The sequence below is a fragment of the Torulaspora delbrueckii genome, chromosome 3 (assembly GCF_000243375.1).
Source record: "Torulaspora delbrueckii CBS 1146 chromosome 3, complete genome".
Lineage (NCBI taxonomy): Eukaryota > Fungi > Ascomycota > Saccharomycetes > Saccharomycetales > Saccharomycetaceae > Torulaspora > Torulaspora delbrueckii.
The window spans coordinates 552,741-577,008 of NC_016503.1; the positions used below are offsets into that span (position 1 = coordinate 552,741).

The 24,268-nt window shown below is 42.6% G+C and overlaps 19 protein-coding genes across 19 annotated transcripts; 11 read left to right on the plus strand and 8 right to left on the minus strand.

The window, feature by feature from the left end:
* Positions 1-41: 41 nt before the first annotated feature.
* On the plus strand, positions 42-644 carry MIX23 (Mix23p; the record flags this gene model as incomplete). Its single annotated transcript, XM_003680359.1, has 1 exon — positions 42-644. The coding sequence occupies one exon, from the start codon at positions 42-44 to the stop codon at positions 642-644; it is 603 nt and encodes a 200-aa protein (XP_003680407.1).
* Positions 645-911: 267 nt separating this feature from the next.
* On the plus strand, positions 912-2,384 carry BNA2 (dioxygenase BNA2; the record flags this gene model as incomplete). Its single annotated transcript, XM_003680360.1, has 1 exon — positions 912-2,384. The coding sequence occupies one exon, from the start codon at positions 912-914 to the stop codon at positions 2,382-2,384; it is 1,473 nt and encodes a 490-aa protein (XP_003680408.1).
* A 118-nt stretch (positions 2,385-2,502) lies between these two features.
* Positions 2,503-4,200, minus strand: HTS1 (histidine--tRNA ligase; the record flags this gene model as incomplete). Its single annotated transcript, XM_003680361.1, has 1 exon — positions 2,503-4,200. The coding sequence occupies one exon, from the start codon at positions 4,198-4,200 to the stop codon at positions 2,503-2,505; it is 1,698 nt and encodes a 565-aa protein (XP_003680409.1).
* A 67-nt stretch (positions 4,201-4,267) lies between these two features.
* On the minus strand, positions 4,268-5,374 carry AIM24 (Aim24p; the record flags this gene model as incomplete). Its single annotated transcript, XM_003680362.1, has 1 exon — positions 4,268-5,374. The coding sequence occupies one exon, from the start codon at positions 5,372-5,374 to the stop codon at positions 4,268-4,270; it is 1,107 nt and encodes a 368-aa protein (XP_003680410.1).
* Positions 5,375-5,432: 58 nt separating this feature from the next.
* On the minus strand, positions 5,433-5,756 carry EAF6 (Eaf6p; the record flags this gene model as incomplete). The annotated part of the gene is made up of 1 exon (XM_003680363.1): positions 5,433-5,756. One exon carries the CDS (start codon positions 5,754-5,756, stop codon positions 5,433-5,435), a length of 324 nt encoding a protein of 107 aa, XP_003680411.1.
* Positions 5,757-5,865: 109 nt separating this feature from the next.
* Positions 5,866-7,182, plus strand: ARP7 (Arp7p; the record flags this gene model as incomplete). Its single annotated transcript, XM_003680364.1, has 1 exon — positions 5,866-7,182. One exon carries the CDS (start codon positions 5,866-5,868, stop codon positions 7,180-7,182), a length of 1,317 nt encoding a protein of 438 aa, XP_003680412.1.
* A 378-nt stretch (positions 7,183-7,560) lies between these two features.
* On the plus strand, positions 7,561-8,667 carry GLN1 (glutamate--ammonia ligase; the record flags this gene model as incomplete). The annotated part of the gene is made up of 1 exon (XM_003680365.1): positions 7,561-8,667. One exon carries the CDS (start codon positions 7,561-7,563, stop codon positions 8,665-8,667), a length of 1,107 nt encoding a protein of 368 aa, XP_003680413.1.
* Positions 8,668-8,828: 161 nt separating this feature from the next.
* VMA13 (H(+)-transporting V1 sector ATPase subunit H) lies at positions 8,829-10,238 on the plus strand (the record flags this gene model as incomplete). Its single annotated transcript, XM_003680366.1, has 1 exon — positions 8,829-10,238. One exon carries the CDS (start codon positions 8,829-8,831, stop codon positions 10,236-10,238), a length of 1,410 nt encoding a protein of 469 aa, XP_003680414.1.
* A 2-nt stretch (positions 10,239-10,240) lies between these two features.
* ACF4 (Acf4p) lies at positions 10,241-10,990 on the minus strand (the record flags this gene model as incomplete). The annotated part of the gene is made up of 1 exon (XM_003680367.1): positions 10,241-10,990. The coding sequence occupies one exon, from the start codon at positions 10,988-10,990 to the stop codon at positions 10,241-10,243; it is 750 nt and encodes a 249-aa protein (XP_003680415.1).
* Positions 10,991-11,117: 127 nt separating this feature from the next.
* Positions 11,118-12,341, plus strand: TDEL0C03160 (uncharacterized protein; the record flags this gene model as incomplete). Its single annotated transcript, XM_003680368.1, has 1 exon — positions 11,118-12,341. One exon carries the CDS (start codon positions 11,118-11,120, stop codon positions 12,339-12,341), a length of 1,224 nt encoding a protein of 407 aa, XP_003680416.1.
* A 409-nt stretch (positions 12,342-12,750) lies between these two features.
* On the plus strand, positions 12,751-12,909 carry SPO24 (Spo24p; the record flags this gene model as incomplete). The annotated part of the gene is made up of 1 exon (XM_003680369.1): positions 12,751-12,909. The coding sequence occupies one exon, from the start codon at positions 12,751-12,753 to the stop codon at positions 12,907-12,909; it is 159 nt and encodes a 52-aa protein (XP_003680417.1).
* Positions 12,910-13,066: 157 nt separating this feature from the next.
* On the minus strand, positions 13,067-13,384 carry TMH11 (Tmh11p; the record flags this gene model as incomplete). Its single annotated transcript, XM_003680370.1, has 1 exon — positions 13,067-13,384. One exon carries the CDS (start codon positions 13,382-13,384, stop codon positions 13,067-13,069), a length of 318 nt encoding a protein of 105 aa, XP_003680418.1.
* A 216-nt stretch (positions 13,385-13,600) lies between these two features.
* STE18 (Ste18p) lies at positions 13,601-13,888 on the plus strand (the record flags this gene model as incomplete). Its single annotated transcript, XM_003680371.1, has 1 exon — positions 13,601-13,888. One exon carries the CDS (start codon positions 13,601-13,603, stop codon positions 13,886-13,888), a length of 288 nt encoding a protein of 95 aa, XP_003680419.1.
* Positions 13,889-13,905: 17 nt separating this feature from the next.
* On the minus strand, positions 13,906-14,496 carry ERV2 (flavin-linked sulfhydryl oxidase; the record flags this gene model as incomplete). Its single annotated transcript, XM_003680372.1, has 1 exon — positions 13,906-14,496. The coding sequence occupies one exon, from the start codon at positions 14,494-14,496 to the stop codon at positions 13,906-13,908; it is 591 nt and encodes a 196-aa protein (XP_003680420.1).
* Positions 14,497-14,621: 125 nt separating this feature from the next.
* TIP41 (Tip41p) lies at positions 14,622-15,710 on the plus strand (the record flags this gene model as incomplete). Its single annotated transcript, XM_003680373.1, has 1 exon — positions 14,622-15,710. The coding sequence occupies one exon, from the start codon at positions 14,622-14,624 to the stop codon at positions 15,708-15,710; it is 1,089 nt and encodes a 362-aa protein (XP_003680421.1).
* Positions 15,711-15,766: 56 nt separating this feature from the next.
* Positions 15,767-16,633, minus strand: EMC2 (Emc2p; the record flags this gene model as incomplete). The annotated part of the gene is made up of 1 exon (XM_003680374.1): positions 15,767-16,633. One exon carries the CDS (start codon positions 16,631-16,633, stop codon positions 15,767-15,769), a length of 867 nt encoding a protein of 288 aa, XP_003680422.1.
* Positions 16,634-16,904: 271 nt separating this feature from the next.
* Positions 16,905-18,134, plus strand: TIF5 (translation initiation factor eIF5; the record flags this gene model as incomplete). The annotated part of the gene is made up of 1 exon (XM_003680375.1): positions 16,905-18,134. One exon carries the CDS (start codon positions 16,905-16,907, stop codon positions 18,132-18,134), a length of 1,230 nt encoding a protein of 409 aa, XP_003680423.1.
* A 170-nt stretch (positions 18,135-18,304) lies between these two features.
* Positions 18,305-20,542, plus strand: BIR1 (survivin; the record flags this gene model as incomplete). The annotated part of the gene is made up of 1 exon (XM_003680376.1): positions 18,305-20,542. The coding sequence occupies one exon, from the start codon at positions 18,305-18,307 to the stop codon at positions 20,540-20,542; it is 2,238 nt and encodes a 745-aa protein (XP_003680424.1).
* Positions 20,543-20,669: 127 nt separating this feature from the next.
* Positions 20,670-23,906, minus strand: GRR1 (SCF ubiquitin ligase complex subunit GRR1; the record flags this gene model as incomplete). The annotated part of the gene is made up of 1 exon (XM_003680377.1): positions 20,670-23,906. The coding sequence occupies one exon, from the start codon at positions 23,904-23,906 to the stop codon at positions 20,670-20,672; it is 3,237 nt and encodes a 1,078-aa protein (XP_003680425.1).
* Positions 23,907-24,268: the final 362 nt, after the last annotated feature.

Below are 24,268 nucleotides of genomic sequence, written 5' to 3' on the forward strand. Positions count from 1 at the left end.
AAGATGGCAAATACCAACAACATGTTAAGACAAACAGCAAAATGAGTGACGACATAATTGAAATTACAGCTCCTGAAGCTTTACTCGACTCAAATTTGAAGTTTCCGAAAGAAGTTCCGTTCGTCAAGCACCTTACGGTGACCCGTGAGCGATGCGTAAATCCGACCTTAGTTGACTCATTTCTCAGGTTGCTGAGATATGGAAGCGATGATAGTATGAGACAAAGACTCAGTGCATACCACAACTACGAGAAAGAAGGGCGTTATAATGAGAAGAAATGCGACAAGTTTCTGACCGAAGAGTTGTACCCTAACTGGCACTCAAGGGATCGGGTCATAGGCTTCTGCAATGGCCAACTTGGGCAGATGAAGACTGAACTCGATCAGAGGTATGGCCAAGACCCTGCTACGTTCGTTAGAGCCGAGGTCGATCTTCGATTGGATCCATATGCCGCTAGAGACCGAGCACAGGAACAGGAAGATCATTACAAGCAATGGAAAAGACTAAACAACTGGGTTGAAAACCAGAAGAGGATTGAATCCATTCTGCGAACCAACAGTAATCGAGTGTTGAGACAAAACTGCGATCAAAATGCGGATTATTTGGAAGATTTCTGGAACTTCCAGCATAATCACAGAACATGAGTCTCAAGCTTTGTGAGATAGCCTGAGTCATCTCGAAAACACTGATTATACGTTAAAACCTGCAAATAGTACTACCAATAATGTTCATAAATTTAATTCACGTGACTGATTATCAATCTCTCGTGACAGTTCCTTTTTCACTCGAGATGTCATGAATAATATAAATCAAATAATTAATTAAAATTATTTGAGATATTAAACACTTTTTAGACTAAAGTAATAACTCTTTGATAGCCATAAAGTCAGTTAGATTTGATTTCAATAAATATGAGCAATAATATTGATCTGCCAACGTTAGAGGAATACGGGTTATGTCAAAATGGGTTTTTACCCAAAGAGATGCCGGTGACGAAATTATTGGACGAATATTATAGACAGTGGGAAGCTGTGGCTAATAATTTACCTTCATTACTACTATCAAAAAAAATCAGAAGTGTTGTTGATCGTTTACCTGTTCTTAAAGTCAAGCAAGAATTATTGGAAGATGAGGGACAACTGAGAAGGGCTTACTCGGTGCTATGCTTTATTACAAATGCGTATATATGGGGTTTCGACGAGCCCTGTGATACTCTCCCGGATTGCATTGCCAAGCCACTGCTTATCATATCCGAAAAGTTAGGATTACCTCCTTTGGCAACGTATGCATCTTTGGTGCTGTGGAATTATAAACCCATAGTGGAAGATCCTGAGCTTGTTGACAACATCATGGACCTTTCAAATTTGACGACGATTAATACTTTCACCGGTGGCATGGACGAAACTTGGTTTTACATCGTTAGTGTCATGACAGAAAAGATTGGTAGTTCCTGCGTCACATCAGGCTTGCAAGCGATCAAGGCCGCCAGAAACAATGATATCGATGCAGTGGTATCAGAGTTGAAAAGCATCGCCGAAGCGATCGATAATTTAGGAAGTGTTTTGATGAAGATGGAGGCAATGTGTGATCCTCATATTTTTTATTTCAGGATTAGGCCATACCTTGCAGGCTGGAAAAACATGGCAGAGGTTGGTTTACCAAAAGGTGTCAGATATGGATCAGAAGGTGAATACAAAATATTCGCTGGTGGCTCAAATGCTCAAAGTTCACTGATTCAAGCCTTAGATATTCTCTTAAGTGTTGAGCATTTCCCAATGGGCAAGAAAGGCTCTGAGGATCGCAAAACTATTTCTGCCAACAGCAATCAAAATTCCTTTATCAATGATATGCGTCAGTATATGCCCCGCGAACACAGGGAGTTTTTGAAGCATCTGTCGCTGGTGAGTAATATCAGAGATTTTGTTTTAAAATCCAACAACAAGAAATTAACACTGGCATATGATGCATGTCTGGCCATGTTGAAATCCTTCCGTGATAAACACATTCAGATCGTTACCCGTTACGTTGTTTTACAAGCACACAAAAAGACTCCTGGTAAATCATCGGGTGTCTTGAGAAGTGGATTGTCCAAGACTCACGGTAAGAAGGAGCAAAAGGGCACTGGTGGTACCTCTTTGATACCATTCTTGAAGCAATGCAGAGATGAAACTGGTAGTAATGCTGCTTCTGACTGGGGTAAGAAGATTTTGAGCACTGCAGTTTTGGATGTTCACGAAAACTCATCGATCACTGGCGTTCGCAAGAGACAACCTGTGGAAGACGATGGCTCGAATGCCAAAAGAACGAAGCAGGGGCTATCTGGTGATTGGGATGTCACTCATCGCGACAATGAAGGAGCCACCTACCCAGCAGGTCATTGGTAACACAGTCCCACGTTTTATACACTCAAGTTTTGTACATGTATGACGAATTATGATGATGTTAGAGTCTAAATTTGTTATTATTTATCGTGCTTTATCGTTTACCTTGCATTATGTTGATCTATAAGCCTCTGATGAGACGTGTAACTTGGTCAACACCGTCTTCGTTAATTTGAGATAATTTGTCCTTGACAACCTTTACGATATTCTCGGCCTCGACGACTTCTCCATCGTCGTCTGCGAACTCTGGTCCCAGTCTCTTGACACGCAGCTTACCATCCAAGTATTCTTCCTTACCTAAAATGACTGCTAAAGAAGCACCTGATTTATCAGCTGCATCGAATTGTTTTCTTGGGTTGGCCTTTGCTTTATACACATACTCCGATTCAATTCCGGCTCCCCACAATTGCTTTGCGATCTTCATTCTTTCTGGCAAGTATCCGGTCCAGTCCTTACCACCACCGAATGCCATAACAAATACTTGTGTAGCGGTTGGTTTTAAAGATGCAGATTCGGTTCTTTGCTTAATCAATGAGAAAATTCTTTCGACACCGAAAGAGATTCCGACACATGGAATTTGAGTAGCTTTCTTACCAGAAGCCTCGACGAACATACTGACCAATTTATCGTAACGGCCACCAGCAGCGATGGAGCCAACACCAACATAAGAAGATGCATCTTCATCTGTCTTGGCCTTCTTCTTCAGTTCACCAGCATTTTCGGGTGGAGCAGAAGCTTCAGTGACAACTTCATAGATTAGACCGGTATAGTAGTCCAAACCTCTTGCCAATGACAAGTCGAAAGAGATGTAAGAGTCGATTCCCAACGCTTCGACATAGTTGATTAGGAGAGCGATGTCATCAAGACCTTGTTTAGCCAATTCGTTTGAAGTAATGTCCGAGTCTTCAGATAATTTAGCATGAATATCTTTCAAGGAACCATTGAATTTGACGTATTCACCGATCTTGTTAGCGGTCTCTTCGCTTTGACCCTTTTCCACAGTAATTTCATGTTTTACCGCTTCCCAAGGAGATTTATCTAACTTGTCAACCGCTGAAGAGATCTTACGAACGTCTTCATCCTTGACCCCGGCAACTTTGAAGATACCATCTAGGATCTTTCTGTGGTTCAATTTAATTTTAAAATCCTTAATCCCCAAGCTGGTCAGACCTTCAACGGCCACGGACAAACACTCGGCATCTGGCACCATCGGTTCGTAAGTACCTGCGATATCGAAATCACACTGGTAGAATTCTCTCATACGACCCTTAGTCATTGCGGGTTGATCTCTTCGGTAAACTTTTGCGATATGATATCTCTTGATATTTTGGATATTGTTCATCGCACAGAATCTTGCGAAAGGAACTGTCAAATCGTAACGCAGAGAACATAGCTCACCACCTTGATCTTTCAAATCGTAAATCAACTTGGAGTCTTCACCATACTTGCCTGCCAAAATTTCACGTAGTTCAAACACCGGAGTATCAATAGTAACACCACCATGACGCTTAAACAAACTGGACAGAGTAGAGAAGACGGCTTCTCTGATGACCATATCAGTATCAGCCCAATCCTTGGTACCTTTTGGGGTCTTCAAGGACACTTGTAACTTAGATTTCTTGGCCTTGTTCGAGCCAGCGGTAGCTGCTGCAGGAGCATCGGGAATTTGTGACATTTTTGAGAAATACCTTTTGATATTAACGGGCCTTCGTATCGCTCGAATAAACATTAAAGAACCGTCCTCGAAAGATCTCAATGGCTCATCGTATCTTTTGTTCAAAGCTGACTGTTCGAAGCATCTACAATAAAAAAATTTCATATCGTTCAGTACGTAGGCGATGAGCTTTATACAAGTTTTAAAGATGAATAGTATCAGTTAATATCGGTTATTTCTTAACCAAAGATTTGATCCTGTCGACTGATTGCTGAAAATCCGCTGTGCTTTGGAAGTCGACCTGGCCATTGTTGGAGACAGAAACGTAGTTCAAGTAGTCCTTAGAGGGTTGAGTGGTCAGCTTTGCCGCAGTGGTTACGCCTGGGTTAACATTGGATGCTGGGAGGTAGACATTGAAAGAGCTTTGTACCAAAAGTGTTCTTGGGCCCTTGATCTTGAGGAATTTAGTTGGACCATTTTTCAAGTAGGAGTAAATGGACTTGGAACGGTTCCATAGAGTGGCAATTAAGTCACGAGAAATTTGAAAGAACATCTTAATATCGAATTCTCTAAAAGGTTCTACTACTTTTTTCACTTCTTCCTGCGGAATGAGACTCTGCTCGGTGATGCTTTCGTTGATGTCCAATTGCGTAGACCCATTCAATGCCAGCAGATGTTCGGATCTTAGTATAATCTCATCACTTGCATCTTTCAACTGGATAGTATAGACAGATCCAGATCCACTGAGCAGGACATTACCACGACCCTTGAGCACTAGATACTTCGAGGAGAATAATGGATTCCTGAACAAGTTTAGACGTGGAGGTCTCAGCTCGAGACTTGTGTTTCCCTCAAAAGCGACAATGGAATTCTTACCCCACACGTTCCAATCGGAAGTACCGTCAAGATTGAGCAGGCACAGAGTTCTGAAAGGCGATGAGGATAGACCCAAGCGAGGTCCCAAACGGTTTGACAGGAAATTTGGAGCCACTAGCGCATCGAACTTGGTGGTAGAAATCAGTTTATGATAAATTGCTGGTTTCAACGTACCGTAACGTAACAAATTGGACCAGAAACCTATCCATTCATAGGACATATTGATCGATGGCGAACCATGCAGTGATGTGAGACATCCCTTCCGCACATAGAGCGCGATTGAGGGTGGTACGACCAAAGATGCTAACGTTGGAGGTTGTCCAAGGACCCGAACCCGAGTAGTATCAGTAACCTCGTCCGAGAAAAGGGAGTCCACATTAGAGCTAGTGAGTTCAGCTTGAGTTGGAACCACACTTGTTACCGTTGGTCTCAACAACGAGATCGATCTTGTCGTTCTAAGCATTGGTCCAATTGTCAGTTGTATTTTCTCGTAAAACTTGTAAAAAGCTCGCTTAAAAAAACTACTCTATATGATCCTGTAAAGCATCCTGATGCTGTTGTTTAACAAAGATAGCACTACTTAAAGAGAACAACCTATCATCGTTATGGAAATGATTTTGCGCATCACCATGATGAGTCTTGTGGAACCCATCGAATCCCTTGATGATATTACCACCATATGTAGTCCTGCTACCGGCAACCGTTACGTTATTATTCTTGTTGGAGAGGTATTCGGTCTCCTTATCGTAAATTTCCTGTTGCAAACGATCGAACTCATCTTCGAGTTCTCGCTGTTGTTGCAAAGATTCTTTCAACCCTTTCTTGAGCTCTTCATACGCATCCATCGTGGTCTTCTATAAGTATTGGTAGCTACAGCGAAGCTAATTGAAAAAAAATATATATATTGGAATCTCGTCCATACAAACAACAAAAACACAGGGAAAGAGAGTAAAGATGACTATGAAAAAATGTGTAGTAATCCACAATGGATCCAGTTCCACCGTAGCTGGATTTAGCAATATGGAATTACCTCAATCTATCATTTCCTCAAGTTACGTACAAAAGGGCAATGAGCGGGTGTTTGGCACATTTGCCATGTTAGACGAATGCGAGTCCAAAGAAGAATGCGAAGTGTACACCATAATGGACAAGAACGGTATGCCATACAACTGGGAAGCTCTAGAAGCTCAATGGAGATATCTCTACGAGTACGAATTAAAAGTCGACCCCCAAGAACTTCCTTTAGTGATCAGCGTACCAGCCACCCATTCCGAGATCGATCCACAAGTGGTAGAAAACTACTTCGACCTTGCCTTAAACAAATTGCAAGTGCCAGCTTTACAAATAGTGGTCGAGCCCTTGGCGGTAGCCTTGGCGATGGGAAAAAGTTCAGCGCTTGTCATAGACGTCGGAGCGCGAGGAACTACAGTGACCCCGATAGTGGACGGAACAGTAGTACGCAGCGGTGTAATGAAATCAAGATTCGGAGGGGATTTCCTCGACTACCAAGTAGCGAAGTTGCTAGAGGAGCCCTTGGGCTCCTCTAGCCACGAAGCTTGGTACAACTCCGCAACATGGATTCGCGAATTCAAGAGTACAATGCTACAAGTATGCGACAAGAATCTCTCAGAGCTGGAAAGGTACCACCGAGACCAGCTGCTGCTGCAACAGCAGCAGCAGCAACAACTCGGCGGAGCATACCACAACTACATGACCAACCCACTAACCCAAAAACGTAACTTTCTACTCAAGAAAAATAACAAGACGGTCACCTTGGAACTACGCGACTGCTACCGCGTATGCGAGTACCTGTTCCAACCACAACTAGCCTCGCCCGACTACGCCAGCCGCGATGGCCTGGGAGAACTACTCTCTCGCTCCATCAAGAAAGCAGCCGCCAGCGTAAGCGCCCAAGGTACTCCCGGCGGTGGCCAAGGTGCTTCGCTAGTTTACAACCGACACCAACCACAGCTACAGCCCGAGCAACCCTCCACGACCACCACAACAGCCTCTTCTGCCACCACGGAACAGGTCTACGCGCAACTGCTCACCAACGTGGTGATCACCGGGTCCACGTCGCTCGTGGCAGGGTTCGAACCCAGGATCGTCTCCGAACTGGCCGTCCGCTTCCCACAGAACAAGCTGGCCACGTACGCGAACCAGATCCACCTCGACCGCGCGGTGCAGGGCTGGATCGCCATGGGCGCGATGGCCGCGTTGCCCGGCTGGCAGCTGGGCCAATGGCACACCCGGCGCGAGCTGGCCGGGTGAATGGCAGACAAAGAAACGACAGCTTTGTTTACTTGCGATAAGCGACCGGGCGCTCTTCGAGTGCGAAATGCGCGCAACCGAGCCACTTTGCTGACCAGTTTCCCTATTTTTGCTTCTCTTATCTCGAGGTAAACACCCAAAAGAAACAATGAGGCTGCAACAGGCTCGAAAAGCCATATCGTAATTGATTTTTAGATGACAAGTGATGGTTTCTGCAAATTGGCCCGTAAAGAGTCATGTCTGGTGTCAAGAGTATATAAAACGCTTACATATGTGGATGGTTGTGGCTGTGTGTTTGAGATCTTCCTTTCTTGTAACAATTGGCCAAGCAACTATTGCCTAATCACAACTAATAACCAACAATACAGATTCACAGCGATGAGTGGTACCGAGAAAACTTATATTTTGCAGAAGTACCTCGATTTGGATCAGAGAGGAAAGATAATCGCTGAGTACGTCTGGATAGATGGTACTGGTAACATGCGTTCCAAAGGGCGTACTTTGAAAAAAGCTATTACTGCTTTGGATCAGTTGCCTGAATGGAACTTCGATGGATCTTCAACCAACCAGGCTCCAGGCCACGATTCCGATGTGTACTTGAAACCTGTTGCTTTCTACCCAGATCCTTTCAGAAGAGGTGATAACATCATTGTGCTTAGCGAATGTTATAACAACGATGGTACTCCAAACAAATTTAACCACAGACACGAGGCTGCTAAGCTTTTTGCTGCACACAAGGGAGAAGAGATCTGGTTCGGTCTAGAACAGGAATACACTCTGTTCGACGAGTACGATCAAGTTTACGCATGGCCAAAGGGTGGGTACCCTGCTCCTCAGGGTCCTTACTACTGTGGTGTCGGTACTGGTAAGGTGCATGCACGTGACGTGATTGAAGCTCATTACCGTGCTTGTCTATACGCTGGTCTCGAGATCAGTGGTATCAACGCTGAAGTCATGCCTTCGCAGTGGGAATTCCAAGTTGGTCCTTGTGAAGGGATCGAGATGGGTGACCAGCTGTGGATGGCTCGTTATCTGTTGATCAGAGTTGCTGAAGAGTTTGCCGTCAAGATCTCGCTACATCCAAAACCTTTGAAGGGCGATTGGAACGGTGCTGGTTGCCACACCAACGTTTCTACAAAGGACATGAGACTACCGGGCGGTATGAAGTACATTGAGACTGCTATCGAACGTTTGTCCAAGAGACATCTAGAACACATCAAGTTGTACGGTGCCGATAACGATTTGAGACTAACGGGTAGACACGAAACTGCTTCGATGACTGGTTTCTCCTCTGGTGTTGCCAACAGAGGTGCATCTGTTAGAATTCCAAGATCTGTCGCCAAGGAAGGTTACGGTTACTTCGAAGATCGTAGACCAGCTTCGAACATCGACCCTTACTTGGTCACCGGTATCATGTGTGAAACCGTGTGTGGGTCCATAGATAACGCTGACATGACAAAGGAATACGAAAGAGAGTTTTCTTAAAGCACTTTGGAGATAGATAAAAAGTAGTATTTAAACGTATAATAATCAAAAGTTACCCGAAAAAACTGGCTGCAAAATTCCAAGCTGCTCGCTATACTCATAAGGGGACCTCTTCTGTTCTTTATACCTTTTGATTGCAACTTGGTAAGCTCATCAAGACGATGATACTGTTGGATAGTACACATTTTAACGACATACGCAGTGCGATTCGTTCGCGTCCTGTTGCCTGGGATGCTCTTGCTAGGTCGGCAGAGATCAGCGAAATGGATGCTTCCAATGCAAAGACTCTCGAAAGTACGCTTATCAGACACGCAAATGAGCCTTCTAGCTCTACGGAACCTGGTTTCAAAATTAATGATACTACGATGATGCCATTGATTCATTTGCTTTCGACTTCGAACAATGCAGACTCGAAGAAATCGGTGCAAAACTTGCTGGCTGAGTTGCTCTCCTCTGAGCAGTTTGCCCATGATACCATCCAATTCTTTATCAACCATCCTGAGAAAGTGGACCAGTTATTCGAAGTGAGTCTCGTGGGTGATCGTCAGACGGTGATGATCTCGTCGTTTAACCTTGTAAACTTGCTGATTCAACCACAATTGATCAACAAGGATTTGGTGGCAAGTTTGGTCTCCAGTGAGCCATTCCTCAATATCCTCAACAATTTGGACCTAATGGATACTAGTTACGTGTGTGTGAGGTTGCTCCAGGAACTAGCAGCCGTTGAGTCATACCGTTCAGTTATTTGGCAATCGCACAAATCTTTCCTACCAACGTTATTCAAAGTCATTGCTCAGGCGTTGGAACCAAACTCTGTCACCAGGGTTGTCGCCACGAATTCAAACAATTTGGTCATTCAATTGCAGTATTACTCGCTTTTGTTGATATGGCTGCTAACTTTTGACCCCAAGATCGCCAGTGATTTAACTCAGAACTATTTGCAAGATTTCCTCAACCTGTTGAAGCTCGTCAAGGTCACCATAAAGGAGAAAATTTCAAGACTCTGCATATCGATTATCCTTCAATGTACTTCATCCAACGTTAAGAACAACAGAGCTGTTATCAAGAATTTGTTACTGTTAGGCAACGCATTGCCTGTTTTGCAATCTCTAAGTGATAGAAAATACTCAGACGAAGAGTTACGTCAGGATATGGCAACTTTGAAAGATGTTTTGGAACAGGAGTATAAAGAACTAACGTCTTTTGATGAGTATTTGGCAGAGTTGGACTCTAAATTGCTATGTTGGTCTCCTTCCCATGTGGATAATGGATTCTGGTCTGATAATATCGATAAGTTCAAGTCAGACAACTGGAAGCTTTTCAAGACTTTGGTTAACCTATTGATCGAGACCAAGGACTCCGGTTTAAACGATAGACAACACAAGATTATCCTAGAAGTTGCCCTCAGCGATATCACTCACGTTGTTGAGTTGCTACCCGAGAGTATCGATATTTTGGGAAAAATGAAGGGTAAGATCGTTATCATGGAACTTTTGAACCACCCAGACTCTAGAGTTAAATATGAGGCCTTGAAGACAACTCAAGCGGTTATCGGATACACATCTAAATAATTTTACCTCCTATATATATCTTTTAATTTTGAGTCCTTGACGTTTAACAATGTCGAACCAGTCGCTTCGTTAACGACTTCTTCATCATCATCATAATCTAGCTTCTCCTTTAGGTAAAAATCGTCCTTTTGCTTATTTTGAGTTCTATCAAACTCTTCTTCCTCATCTTCTGCCACACTAAACTCATTGAACTTGTCAACTAAATTTTGGAAAAATCCACCTTTCCCTCTGGACTGTGGTTGTTGTGGCTCAGCATTGAAGAAACTGCTTATACTTTTTTTACTCTTGATAACGTTTGGTGAATTGTTCACATCATCGAGGGTTCTCTGAACTCTTTTGGACCAATTTTGGATAACTTCATTCTTCGAAGGGCTGTTCGTTGGCACTGTTGAGCGGTATTGCGACTCCAAGAGGTGCAATTCTTTACGAGCCGTATGTAATTTTTGTTCTAGCTCTACAATCTCTCTTTCCTTCGCTGCAAGCTTGAATAGTATATCGTGTTCCGAAGCAGCACTCTGCCTTCTGGAAGTGGTATGAGATGACACAGGCGACAATTCGAGTGATTCTGTGTCCTTAACAGGGCTCGATTCGATGGGCAGTGAGATCTGGAGTCCAAGCCTTCGCGGCGATTGCGGTGCGTTGCCCTGCTCAGCTGGGGCTAACCTTGTTGGAGAAACATCTCGAGATCCTGTCTGCTTGTCAACAATCGAAAGCTTGTGCAATTCCACAGGATTGCTGACGATTCGCGACATCAATTGACTTTTGTTGTTAATCGAGGGTTATAAGTTGATTTGATATTTTCAAAGGGCGGCGGCCTCGAAATTAAAAATTAAAGCTCATCGAAACATAAATATACCAGAAGAATCATCAGCACAAGCAATGGTTACTATCAATTTGGACGCATATTTCATCCACAAACGGTATGATGATGGCCTATTGCAATTTTTGAAAAATGATAACTATGAGGAGGCACATACATATCGATTGACGATGAAGAACGACGGGAAGTTGGACCAGTTATATAATGTCACTATGGATTTGAAGTTTGCTAGTTGGGTTAACGATGACAAGCAAAAAATATTTGACCTGGCAGACGAACAATTGAGGCTCTTCAACCGGATTGCTGAAGTTGAGACTGACTGGATCGTTTATCCGCTATACTATGTTGCTCACCAGTATTTACAAATAGCACGCAAGATTCGAGTAAAAGATGACAAGATGGATAAAAATGCCTACTTGGAACGGTGTGGTCGTGCCATTCATCGTAGTTTTAATCTGTGCCTGAATGATCGTAATCCAGAATTGCACGAAGACAGAAAGACGGGATGTTACCTACTGGCAAACTTAGAATTCAAACTGTACCATTTACTAGGAAATCGAGACATGATGAAGAATTTGGTCAAAGTTTTGCAAAGCCGCGGAGACGAGATACCGCCATTGGCACAGAGTTTAGCAGCCTTACACTCCAAGCACTTAGTTATGTTCAACTACTATATGGGCGAATACTACGGATGTTACGAAAGTGATTTCACGAAAGGACATAGCTTCCTAAGCGAAGCGCTCTTAGAGTGTGCAACAAACATCTGTGATAAACAAATCGACAAGATACTTATCCTTCTAATCCCCTTTGCACTACTCACCACAAGACAATATCCGAATGTAAATGTGTGGCAAGAAAAACTAACTGACAATTTTGTTGCCCTAAAAGTACATGAGCCCATAGTAAGCTGTCTACTGAACGGAGACCTAAAGACGTACGACACCAATTTCGCTAAAAACGAAATCTTTTTCCTACAAAATGGTCTCTACGTAGCAATGTCACTGTTACGCGAATTGGTATTCTTACGCTTAGTCAAGAACTGCTGGAAATTTACAGGTATGCCTAGCGTACTACAATTACAAGCAGTGGCTACAGCATATTCCAAAAGTGCACAGGGATACAAGAAACGCAAGCCGGCGAAAGCGGACGATTTGCTACTGGATGAACTAGAGTGTCAATTGGCAAACTTGATAGCCAAGAACCTCGTCAAAGGCTACTTATCACACGCTAACCGCTGTTTAGTACTAAGCAAGAAGTTGCCCTTCCCAAGTCAATCGACCTGAACTGGGGCTTTGTCCGGTTTGTTACCGGTGCGTCTCGGACAACACCGCATTTCCATCTCCCGTGACCCCGGCTGCATGACTGCTCCGCGCGCTGTTCGATCTGCGCAGATCCGGAAGATCCGACAATCAGAATCAGTCATTCACCGCGATAATTAAGGTTCGACAATCAGGGTGGGTCATGAAGCGCAGACGTCACGCACAGGTTGGCGCAATGAAACAAGAACAACTTCATGACCTTCGTTCATGACCAGTCATGGTGGATGAGTAATGACCAACTCATAATACGGGTGTTCTTGTAAACTATATAAACACACTCTTATTTCATCTTGTAACAAATCTCTTACTCCCAGATAATCATCAAACAACTACAACCACAACTACAACAACAACTATAACTACAAATACAAAAATGGCTTTCCTAACTTTGACTTCGGACATTCAACAACCATTTGTTATTCCAAACTTTTCTCCAGTTTCTCCAGCTGCTTCAAGAAAGAATTCCGCTGCCAGCGTCGAAACTGAGACTCAATTGCCTGTGGGGAGAAAGGGCTCCATTAGCCTGTTGTGAATGAGAAAATAAACAATCATATCACAGCATAACAACACAATCGGCATTTTAGGAGTACCCTCACTGTATAATATTAAATATACGACATATTAACTGCGCTTTGAATTGAATATTTACTTACACAAAACAAATGTATTTCATTTACTTACATACCTACCTATGGGTAAAATTCCTTGTACTTGTTGTAGTAATAGAAGGAACCTAGGGATCCCAAGACTGTTAAAGTGAGGGGAACTGGTTTACGGAATCTGGAAGGGATCCCTCTGGCTACACCAGTGGTTAACATAACTAAGGAGGCTCCCAAAGCAATCTCTAAACCATTGTCGCGGTTATGGTGTAGCAAGTATCCTGCGTATCCGTAGACACTACCGAACACCAAACCAGCGACAAGAGAGGGGACTGAGCCCTTACGGGCATAGCCCATGAAACCGCCTGCAGCGGTCAGTAAACCTAAAGTGAAAGCGGGATGTTCCATTGTTATTTTTGTTCTTTTTGAGTGATACTTAAGGTCAAGAAGCGAGGTTAGTAGTAGTGTTAAATAATACTAGTTAATCGTATCCCATTTAACGAAGCGAGGTATAGCGTAGTGAAGATACCTTAAACCCCAACTGGTGTTTTATAAAGGTAACTGGAATGCAGATCTGAAGGCGGGAGAGATCTTTGCAAGGTGAGGGCAAGCTGTTGCTGCGCCATGTCACAAGAGCTGCTGTCCTACAAAATCAAAGGTCTTAAATTGCGCAGAATCAACGAACTTAATGATAAGTTACGCGATGAGCTTGGCCGTGAGAGAATCACTGCTTCGAATGCCTGTCTCGCTATTTCGAACTATGTTTCCACTCATAGAGACTATACTCTGCCCGAGATATGGGGATATCCCCCGCCCGGTTCAAACCATTTCGCTGATGCAACAAATAAAAAACGTCGTTCTCTTCAGGAAACCGGTCAATCCACTTCCAATGCGTGTTGTACCATCATGTGAGACGCTGGCTATATAGACTACCCACCTTGTTTACCCTCTTTGAATAACGAGACTTTATCCAACTTCAAATCATCTTTTATCTTCCCTTCGTCATCACCACAACCGCAATCGTAGTCTTCGAGGATTGTACTGCAGTCGTAATGTTCTTTGCCCAGGTAATCGTTCACAATGTTGTGGATTGAACAACCCCATAGTGCTGCAGCGGTTCTACTAGAGACTTGTGGTGGGTACCGTTTTAAGGTTTTGACGAAATGATATGAACATTCTCCGCAGGGGTATAACTCAGCGTAGAGTTCGATAAACTGCTTTAGCTTTTCGCTTTGTTCAGCGGTGGGCTCATCTGGGAATCTCGCGAGCAGTGTATGAAAATAGGTCCATGAAGCTCTGCCAAGTTTCTCCTTGGCTTCCTTATCGGGCATCGAGGGCATTATAGTACCTTTTTCATTACTAGTAGCTTTCTTGGGTTCATCCTGTGCCACTGGTAGCAGATCAATTGACGGTTTGTTGTATGACAAGTCGCTTGATGAAAAGAACCACCATAGGCCAACTATCGTTAAGGCAGCTATTATCCTGGTAATGTGGCCACTCTTCAAATTCACACGCTTCATTGGTTTATTCTTTTTAATGATGTGTGTTGTAACGTGGTGATGATGCTTTATTTTCTATAATGGTAGATCTCTTCGCTTAACAAGGGGCTGTGACGAACAACTCACAAGGAGCATAGACAGTGACAATGGCTGATAGAAGACCCTTAAGAGGCCCTGGAATTAATACATTCCAAATAGATGCTGCTAGGAAAGTCCATGCAAGAACGGTACAAGCCAGAATCCCTCAGGCTGCAGCTAGTGCTGCATCTGAAAGGTTCATATCACCTTCACCGCCAACTACAAGTGCAGTGAGAAGACTAGTTCCAAGACATGTTTGTAATAGTCCCAATAATCCACCATGTGCTAGTTGTGGTACCATGATTGTTCCATCTCCAGCTGCTACTTTGCCCTTGCAGGATTGTCCATCGATGACTATTAACAATTGGACAATATCGACAAGAAAGAAACCTATATTAAATTCACAGGAGTTGGAAGATTGGGAAAATAATAAGTTAAAGGGGTTGACGTTGCCGGAAATGATCTTTGGTAATAGTTATGTGCGAATTGAAAATACTTTACACGGCTGGACTTTAGAATTCAACGCACTTGATGCTCTTAAGCAGGTGAAATTAGCCGATTGCGGTATAAGAGTTTCATATTCTAAGAAATGGATGGATTCCAAGCAACAAAAGCAAGCACAACGATCTTCCTCACCTACAGAATTTGAAGTCGATGATTCTTCGTTAAAAATCGCACACCATTATGATTGGACCTATACAACGAGATATAGGGGAACAGAGGAGAGTAAGGATCAACGTTACAAATTCACAAGAGATGATACACAGCAGTTACCATTAGATAAACTGTCTCGGCCAGATCACATTTTATTCTATGATGATATGATCTTGTTCGAAGATGAACTTGCAGATAATGGTATCTCGATATTAAATGTGAAAATACGTGTGATGGACGAGCGCTTACTGCTTCTGAATCGTTTCTTTCTGAGAGTTGACGATGTGCTGCTACGAGTAATAGACACTAGAGTCTGCGTCGAATTTGATGAAAATAAAGTAATGAGAGAGTACAAAGAGATGGAGGGAGACTACAAGAGTCTGCTTGCGAACCATCGAATATCGCATTCACATGATCCAAAGGCTGCTTTAAGAGATAGCAATTGGGTTGCACAACACGCTCCGGTGGTCTCGAGGGAATATGAAACGCTGAACTTTGATTAATCAGCATTCTTTTCCTTACGTTTGCATAACTGTAAAAATCAAAATGCATTAGTGACCTAAAGATTTTTCAAAACTAGTTCAGCGGTTGCTCGATTTTTAGAGTTCGACGTGGTTGCAATATACTCAATCCGCTTGCGTGCTAATGTGTTCAACTCCTTTTTATCACCCATTTTCTCTGATACCATTGCGACAAAGGACCAACCTTTCAAATAGTTTTCACTAAGTTCGACACTTCTCAATGCGTTATTCAAAGATTTCTGTAGAGTGTCATAATTAAGTTTGGCTGATCTCTCCGTCTTGATGGCTTTGTAGTATATAGACTCTGCCAAATTCCCAAACGCCACGTAATTGAAGGGCATTATCAATAGCACTTCCTCGTAACAGTATGCAGCACGACTGAATTGTCCAAGTTCATCGTAAAGCTTTCCAGCATAGAAGTAAAGCTCAGGATCTAGCGGGAATTTTTCAATCAACGAACAAACTTGACTTACTAACCATTCGTTGTCGTGGGCTCTTGCCTTAACCGATATCAGCTTTTTCTGTAAAACAAGATAACTCAATGAATCAGTGTCGTATTCTAGGGAGTCCTTGATGAGCTTTTCAATATAGTCGACGGCGGCTTGATCATTTTCGTTGATCTGCAGTAATGTTGCCTTCATCACATACAGATTGGGGGAATCCTCACCAAACCTATCCCTGAAACTATTGTAAATAACTTCAGCCTCTACATCTTTACTCAAATAGACATTCACATAGAAAAGCATCTCCATCAAATTCAGATAAGTCGATTGTGAAAGATTGGGATCACCACTACTCGTGTAAGATCTCAATTCATCATACAACGATTGTAACTCTGCTGGTTCTAGCTGCGTATACAGTTTTGTTGTCGCAATCGTCAGCAATTTCTCTCTAATGGAACCCATTTCTTCTAATATGCTACCACCTGCTATAAAGCTTAGAATTAGAGCTTACACTGCTTAAATGGGCAAACATTCAGTCATTATAACTTAATAGCTAGATTAAAGGTTTAGCTTTAAGTCACGTGGATTACATTGGAAGTGCGAAAATTTTCAGGCATCGAATAAAGTATAAAACATCGAATATGTTGGATATTACAAGTGATATTGATTTTAGCGAGTTAATATCGACTTTTTATGGTCTATTACTGCTATTAAGTGCCTTTAATCATCCAATATGTCCATCAATATTTGCAGAGATAATCATGATCCTTTCTACCGTTATAAAATGCCTCCCATCCAGGCCAAGGTTGAAGGTAGAGGTAACGGTATCAAGACAGCCGTTTTGAACGTTGCTGATATAGCACACGCTCTTAACAGACCAGCCCCATACATTGTAAAATATTTTGGTTTTGAACTGGGTGCTCAGACTTCTATCTCGGTCGATAAGGACCGTTATTTGGTAAACGGTGTGCACGAACCTGCCAAGTTGCAAGATGTGCTGGACGGATTCATCAACAAGTTTGTTTTATGTGGGAGCTGTAAGAACCCTGAGACTGAAATTATCATCACAAAGGACAGCGACCTGGTTAGAGATTGTAAAGCCTGCGGTAAGAGAACTCCAATGGACCTAAGACACAAGCTATCCTCATTCATACTGAAGAACCCACCAGACTCTGTGAACGGTTCAAAGAAGAAAAAGAAGGCCGCCACTGCCTCTGCCAACGTCCGTGGTGGTGGGTTGTCTATCAGTGATATCGCTCAAGGTAAATCACAAGCATCGAATAACAGTCCAAACGGTACCACCGAAGCTTTGGTAGAAGACGAAGATGATGATGAATTAGCTCGTCAAATCAATGCGGCAGCTTCGAGTTTGGAAAAGATTGAAATGAAGGATGACGAGTGGGCTGTTGATATGTCAGAGGAAGCCATCAGACAGCGTGCTAAGGAACTACAAGCCGCTGCAGATAACGAGACTGGTGAAATGGGGAAACTCGAGGAATTTGGTGAGTGGATATTGAAGGAAGGTGGAGAAGACAAGGAAAACCTTCCTTCTGATGTCGAAATTTTCAAACAGGCCGCAGATTTGGATGTGCTGCAGGATCCAAAGATTGCTTGTGTGTTAGCTCAATGTCTGTTCGATGAAAACATCGTCAGCCAAGTCACAGAACATGCTGCTTTCTTCACTAAGGTCTTTGTATCACCAGAATATGAGAGGGATTTCCTTGGGGGTATTGAAAGATTCTTGGGTCTAGAGCGCAAAGATTTGATACCTTTGCTACCAAAGATCCTGGTTCAAGTTTACAACAACGACATCGTCTCTGAGGAAGAGATCATCAAATTTGGTACTAAGTGCTCAAAGAAGTACGTGCCTAAGGATGTATCAAAGAAGGTTCGTAGAGCTGCCAAGCCTTTCATCACTTGGTTACAAACTGCGGAAAGTGACGATGATGAGGATGATGAATAATCTCGCATGTCTATATAAAATAACATTTAATAAGTTACTGTTTGATTCTTTCAAAATTGGTAAATACTTGGCCTATTTTAGTTGTTAAAGCGCGTCAATCTATAATCTGCGAAACTAAAAACCACTGGAATCGAGGGCACAATAACACTACTGAAAGGAATCTCAGCGCGATGGACATTGGCAGATCTAACGGGAATGGAGATGTGTCCGTCATGTATAACCTTGGAGCGAGGATTAGGAGTTTCCAGACAACCTCTATCGTTGATGGTAAGAAATTTCGATGGCGTTATACTGTGATACCTTACCAGGGTATGGCTAGATTGGGCTTCTTTTTCCATCCATTCCAGAGCTCAAAAAACGATAAAGAGATTTATAAAGATGCTGTCCAGTGCATCTGCTGTAAGAACATAACGTACAATTTCGGCGACTGTCGATCGAAGAAGAAAGATATTGTTGAGACTATGATCAGTGTACTGCGGCAGCACCTAAAAAATAATGAATGTATACTATCAGAACTGAAGTTGAAAGTGCTAGAGGATCATTTAAATGAATTCTCTAATGAAAATTGGAGTGATCATCTCACTTTTGGTGATCCGATGAGCCAAAAGATGCTCGATTTCAGAGAGTCTACTTTCCTCATGAATTGGGATCCGCCAAGCGATAGCTTGCTTCCTGCTTGTATGTCTCAAGCTGGTCTGTTACGGTATGACAGCTCATACACAGGATTTGAGGAACTTATGGAAAATGATGCCCAAGATGCATGCTACTGTGTTTATTGCAAGCGTATTGTAGGTTCATGGCAGCCCAATGATGATCCTTTATTAGAACACTACAGAAGCAGTAACGGCGGTATGTGCTATTTTTTTGATAAGATGAGGTCGGATTCGACATACAATGAGGTTATATCAGAGCTTGAGACGACGTTCGCATGTCTCACAAATGATCATGATAGCAATGAGTCTAACATAGAACCTCACGAACAGGTAGACTCACCATTGATTTCTCAAGAAGCCGATGCAATATCTCGGGATGAGGAATTGGCCAAGGACCACGATTTGGCCCACGCTGATGAACGCCCATCTTCTATAGCTCAAATGAAGGAGGAGTCCATCTCCAGAAAACAAACAAATAAAGACGAGATCCAAGACAACGGTCCCCCATCACCAGAGAGATCACCAGCAAGAAAAAAAAGGATACTGAGAAGACTATCAACGAGGAAATATTTCGACGACAGAGATGGAGATACCACCTATGACTCAGAGCATAGCTTCCGTGAAGAAAAGGATCTCGTAATCGAATTTAAAGAACGTACCAAAAAGGCTAGAGACATTGGCAGGACGAATAAAATTTTGGACGATAGTAATGATGAATTCAGCTTCAGCGCACAAGGCCATAGTGCTTTTGAGATACCCACATTCAACTCTATTCTCCCCTCTAATAACATCAGTGAACGGAACGAAATTACAGACGAACGGGTTGAGAAGTCGCTGAGCGACCAATCATCCGTCCAAGGAAGTCCAAAAGAGAAAACCGTGCATCCTGATGAAAGGAATTTGAAGCTAGATGACATTCCAATTGATGCCGTTTTGAGCTCCGATTCCTCGTTGGACTCTAATGCTGCATCATCGCCTTCTAGAGAGCTCCTGACAAACCTAAAAGAGGAAAAATCAGATCATTCAGCCACTGAGCTGCGGCATCTTAGGCCTCTCCAAGATGCAAGATCAACTAATTTTGTCATTGACGATCTAGATGACGAGCTAAGCGCTTCTAGGAGCGTTTTACGCGACACGCATGAAAACATAACGTCGTTGGACACTGGCACGCCGCTTCCTAGTAGATCTGTGTTGAATGGCTCTGGCAGCCCAAATTACGATCAAAAACAGGAATCGATAAGAAAGCAGATTACGCAAGATGAAAAATCTTCTGTGAATCACTCACCACTAGATCAATCACCAATAAATCAATCACCAATCCACCAGTCATCATTAGAAGGACTGAAAAATACTGAAACTCCACGGCTAGTGCCTCCAGAGAAGAAGAAAGATGACCAAAGACTATTACATACAACTGAAGAAAAGTCCGAGAATTCGGAGTTGGACAGGAGATTGGTCAAGGAATACTTCCACGATCTTCTTGTCTACATAAATAAGAATGATGCAACGCTAAGGAATGACCGAGATGGTGAGTTAGCTTTTTTCATCAAGCAGATGCCCAGATCAGAACTTGACATGACTTTCACTGACTGGCTCAACGAGAAATTGAAGAAGGTGAAAGACGACTTTCTCGAGGAAAGCAGAGTGAAGTTAGACGTTCTCAAGAGAGATTTTGAGCGAGCTTGTGATACAGTTAATTCACTAAATAACGAGGAAGCCCTTCTCAAAATTGCTGCCAATCTAGGGATATCGTGAGTTTATAACAGCACAGATGAAACAGAATCGGGTTTATTTCGCGACAGCATATTAGAAGCCGCTTATGTAACGATATGTAATATCATTAACCATGCAAAAATATTTCTCGAAACGTTTGACCCAGGGATCAAGCGTCCTCCAAGATAGTTTCGTCATCTGGTGTCTCCGAACGTTCGTCAATTGCGTTGTTGTTTGCATCCACAAGAGGTCGAAGTCCGGCCTCCCCCACAATTGGAGGACCCCTTAAACCGAATTGAATTATACGCATTTGATCAGGAGTCATTTGCATATTATTCTCGAATTGACGCCAAATGGCGGGATCGTCAGAATTCTCGTTGTCATTATTTGCATTCCAGGATGTCCTTTGATGAGCAAGTAATAACTCTCGTTGCCTCGTGAGGAGTGTTATGCTATCCTTGAGATATAGTCGTAGTACCACTGTGGAGAGTTTATACTTTTGAAGTAGTTCAACGAACTTCTCAATAAAGAGAAGCCTCCAAACTGAAAGGCCTTTAATGTCTGCCTCAACGTTGGACTCGTAAACGCGTGATTGAATTTGTGAAATCTGTCTATTTAGCTCAACCATTTGCATGTAGATCTGTGCCATTTCATGCAGAAGGAACCCGGTAAACTGAAATTGCACCCGTGCCAAGCTTGCAACATTGACTTCAAAATCATTAGCACGATCATCAAGTTCATGTAGCTTTCTAACAATATAACATAACTCGTTGTTGAGGTTTGAATTTGCTCCAGGAGCCACAACATTATCAAGGCCATCGTATTCCTCGTCAAATGGGTCCTCACAGAATTTTTGATCGACCTGTGACCACAGAGTGGCTAGTTCCTCTGATGATAGCCCTCTAGGTGGTGTTTCATACCAATTAAAAACGTCTTCCAACCTGTCAAAATCTATGTTTTGGAACAAAAAGTCATTGTTAACTCCATTCATTTGGCTCAATCCAGTGGCAGCCAAAATAGCTGCTGAATCTTGATTCAAATCGCTTGTAATTCTGTTGATTCCGTCTTCCAGATTTTCACCCTGTTGTAACATGTTCTTGGAGACGATGTATTTGGTTAAGACTTCATGAAGATCAGTTTGAGGCCCACTCGTTGGAGTGGTTAAACTCATGAGATAGTGACGAAGTTTATGAACACCTTTGCCAGAAAAAACACAGAAAATCTGACGTTGATTATCACTAAAGTCACTTGGAGCTGTTCTGCAAAAAGCAGTGATGTCAGGTCTCAAAAAAGATGGAACGGCTGTTAGTGATAAATGTGAAAGTCGTGGACATGCCATTAAAAGCTCGTAGATGGGATAGATAGTTAGGTTTGAACAGTAAGAAAGGTGCACCCTTTCCAACCCATCATTTCGGCCTCTCAAAGATATCATGTTCAGCAGTCCTTCGTCTGTCATTTGCGAACACTTCACCAGACCTATTCTCTTCAACTTGGTAAGATCTGATAGTTCATATAGCGTGCGATTTGTCAAGTTTGTGCAGCAGGCGAAATCGACATACTGTATGCGGGGGCAAGATTGAACTAGAACTCGAACTCCTTGGTCACTTATGTTAAAGCAATGACCAAAGTGAACAGTTTGTAAGTTTTTTCCCAGCCTCGCCAAATGATGTAATGAGTAATCTGTAATCCTGCTACATTTTCCCAAAAACACATTTCTTAATTTTGGAGCAAGCTCTACTACTCTTTCGATTGTCTTATCCGTGATATTTTCGCACCCAGAAAGGTCCAACAGCCTCAATGCTGGCAATTGTTTGACTTTCTGAGAAAGCTCCAAAAACAACTTGTCAGTGATATTAGTGTTATGCGTAATTCTGAATTCCCGTAGTTGCGTCAATTTTGTGAACAATTTCAAAAGGCTGAAATCATGAACATTGGGACTTAAAGTCACGTCCACTTCCACAAGCATAGGGCACTTCTCCGCAAAGAGATTTATGAGATTATCATCCATATTGTTGTTAGCTGTTATCTTCACTCTTTTCAACATGGGCGCATGTGTGATGAAATTATGCAGTGCTCTTGATGTTACATTTTTCGCCTGCGGAACGTAAAATCCTTGAACTCTTGGACAACTCTCTGCTAAAGTATCAAAGATGTTGTCCGAAATTTCTCTTATACCTGTAATGTCGACACTCTGTAAGTATTTGCAACCTTGCAAAACTGCTGATATAGATTTACTAGTGACATTCTTGCAGAAAACCAAAGTTAGCCGCTCAAGGTTTTGACACCCAACAAAATTGTATAGCTCTTGGTCATGCATATGGTCCCCAACAAAGGAGAAGTTGAGCCTTTTGATCATTGAACGATAGATGAAAATTGTCTCGTGTGAGTCTAATGTCATCGTTCTCATGAACAGCTCCATTTGAGATCGTTTATTAATATGAGGTCGATAATAAAGGATCTTGACGATGATTTGAGCCCATAATTTGCAAACTGTCAGTAGATTGACGATTTCGGAATTGTGACTGAGTTTTTCTAAAATCAAATGCAGAATTTCCGATGGAAGGTGATTTAGCGGAAAAACATTGAACGTCGAGGGCCCACCTGCCTTACTTGTTAATGCTAAAATGCTATTTGTAATCGATCTTGAGCCCGGTAAAAGTTCTTGTAACCCTTTAGACATTGAAGTTTCAACAGGATCTAAGGAATCTACCCAATTTTGGAAATAATCCGTTGGATTTTGGACTTGTTTTCCCTCCATCTTTGCTTTGCAGTATTCATTCATAGCCTTTCGATACTCTTCCACAACCGTCAGAAATTTCATCCTTAAGGTTTGCAATTCCATGGTTTCTGTTTCAATGGCACGCAGTCTCACTCTCTGCAGCTTGTTCAGGAAACTTGCTACTTGAGGAGAGTCCGATTGTTGCATCTTGTCAAGTTTACTGTTGTCCATACCGATTTCATCCAAGATACCATTCCTCCTCCTTTCTATCACATCCAAATATGCTTGAACCTTTTGCTGTAAAGTCGATTGAAATGCGTATAGCTTTGCGAGGTCATTCGATTGCAAACTCGATGACCCAGGAACGCCACTTAACATATTGACCCTTGTATCGACTAATAAGCTCTCGTTGTTGTTTGGATTCGTCTGAGCCTCAGCAAGAGAGCCAGAATGGCCCTCCTGGCCATTCGATTGCGCGTTGGAACGATGGATATTGAATCTGAATATGTCACGCAATGCAACCTCGTTCTGTGCTATCCTAGAGACTCTTTGACGATGTTCTCGCGCCAAAATATCCCTCCCTTGATGGTTTAAGGACTCTCTCGAAGGTACAGGATTAGTAAACCAACTTGCAGGTAGACCTCCAGGCATTTCTTCCGGAACTTCGCTATCTTGGTTGTCAACCATTCCACTTCAAATGCACCGATGTGAATTCCCCGATGCTGATCGAAATATAGGCACACAAGCGGCCAAGTCAAAATGAAATCGTGGATAGGACCGCGATACTCACTATAGAAATAGTAGACTATCGAATCAATGTCCGATGCCCAGCAGCATTCTCGGTAAGGTGCATTGTGTCTTCTCGAGCCTAGGTATCACCAGTTGATCGCGCATAGACAGGGAAGGGTCGATTTTTGTGCTGATCGCTGCGAACGAGCAATGTGATTTACATAACAAGCTTTAGTAATGATGATATGTTCTAATATGGCTGATGAATGAGCAATTAATGCTCTATATGTATTCTATATATGGTTTGAACGTTAAATAAT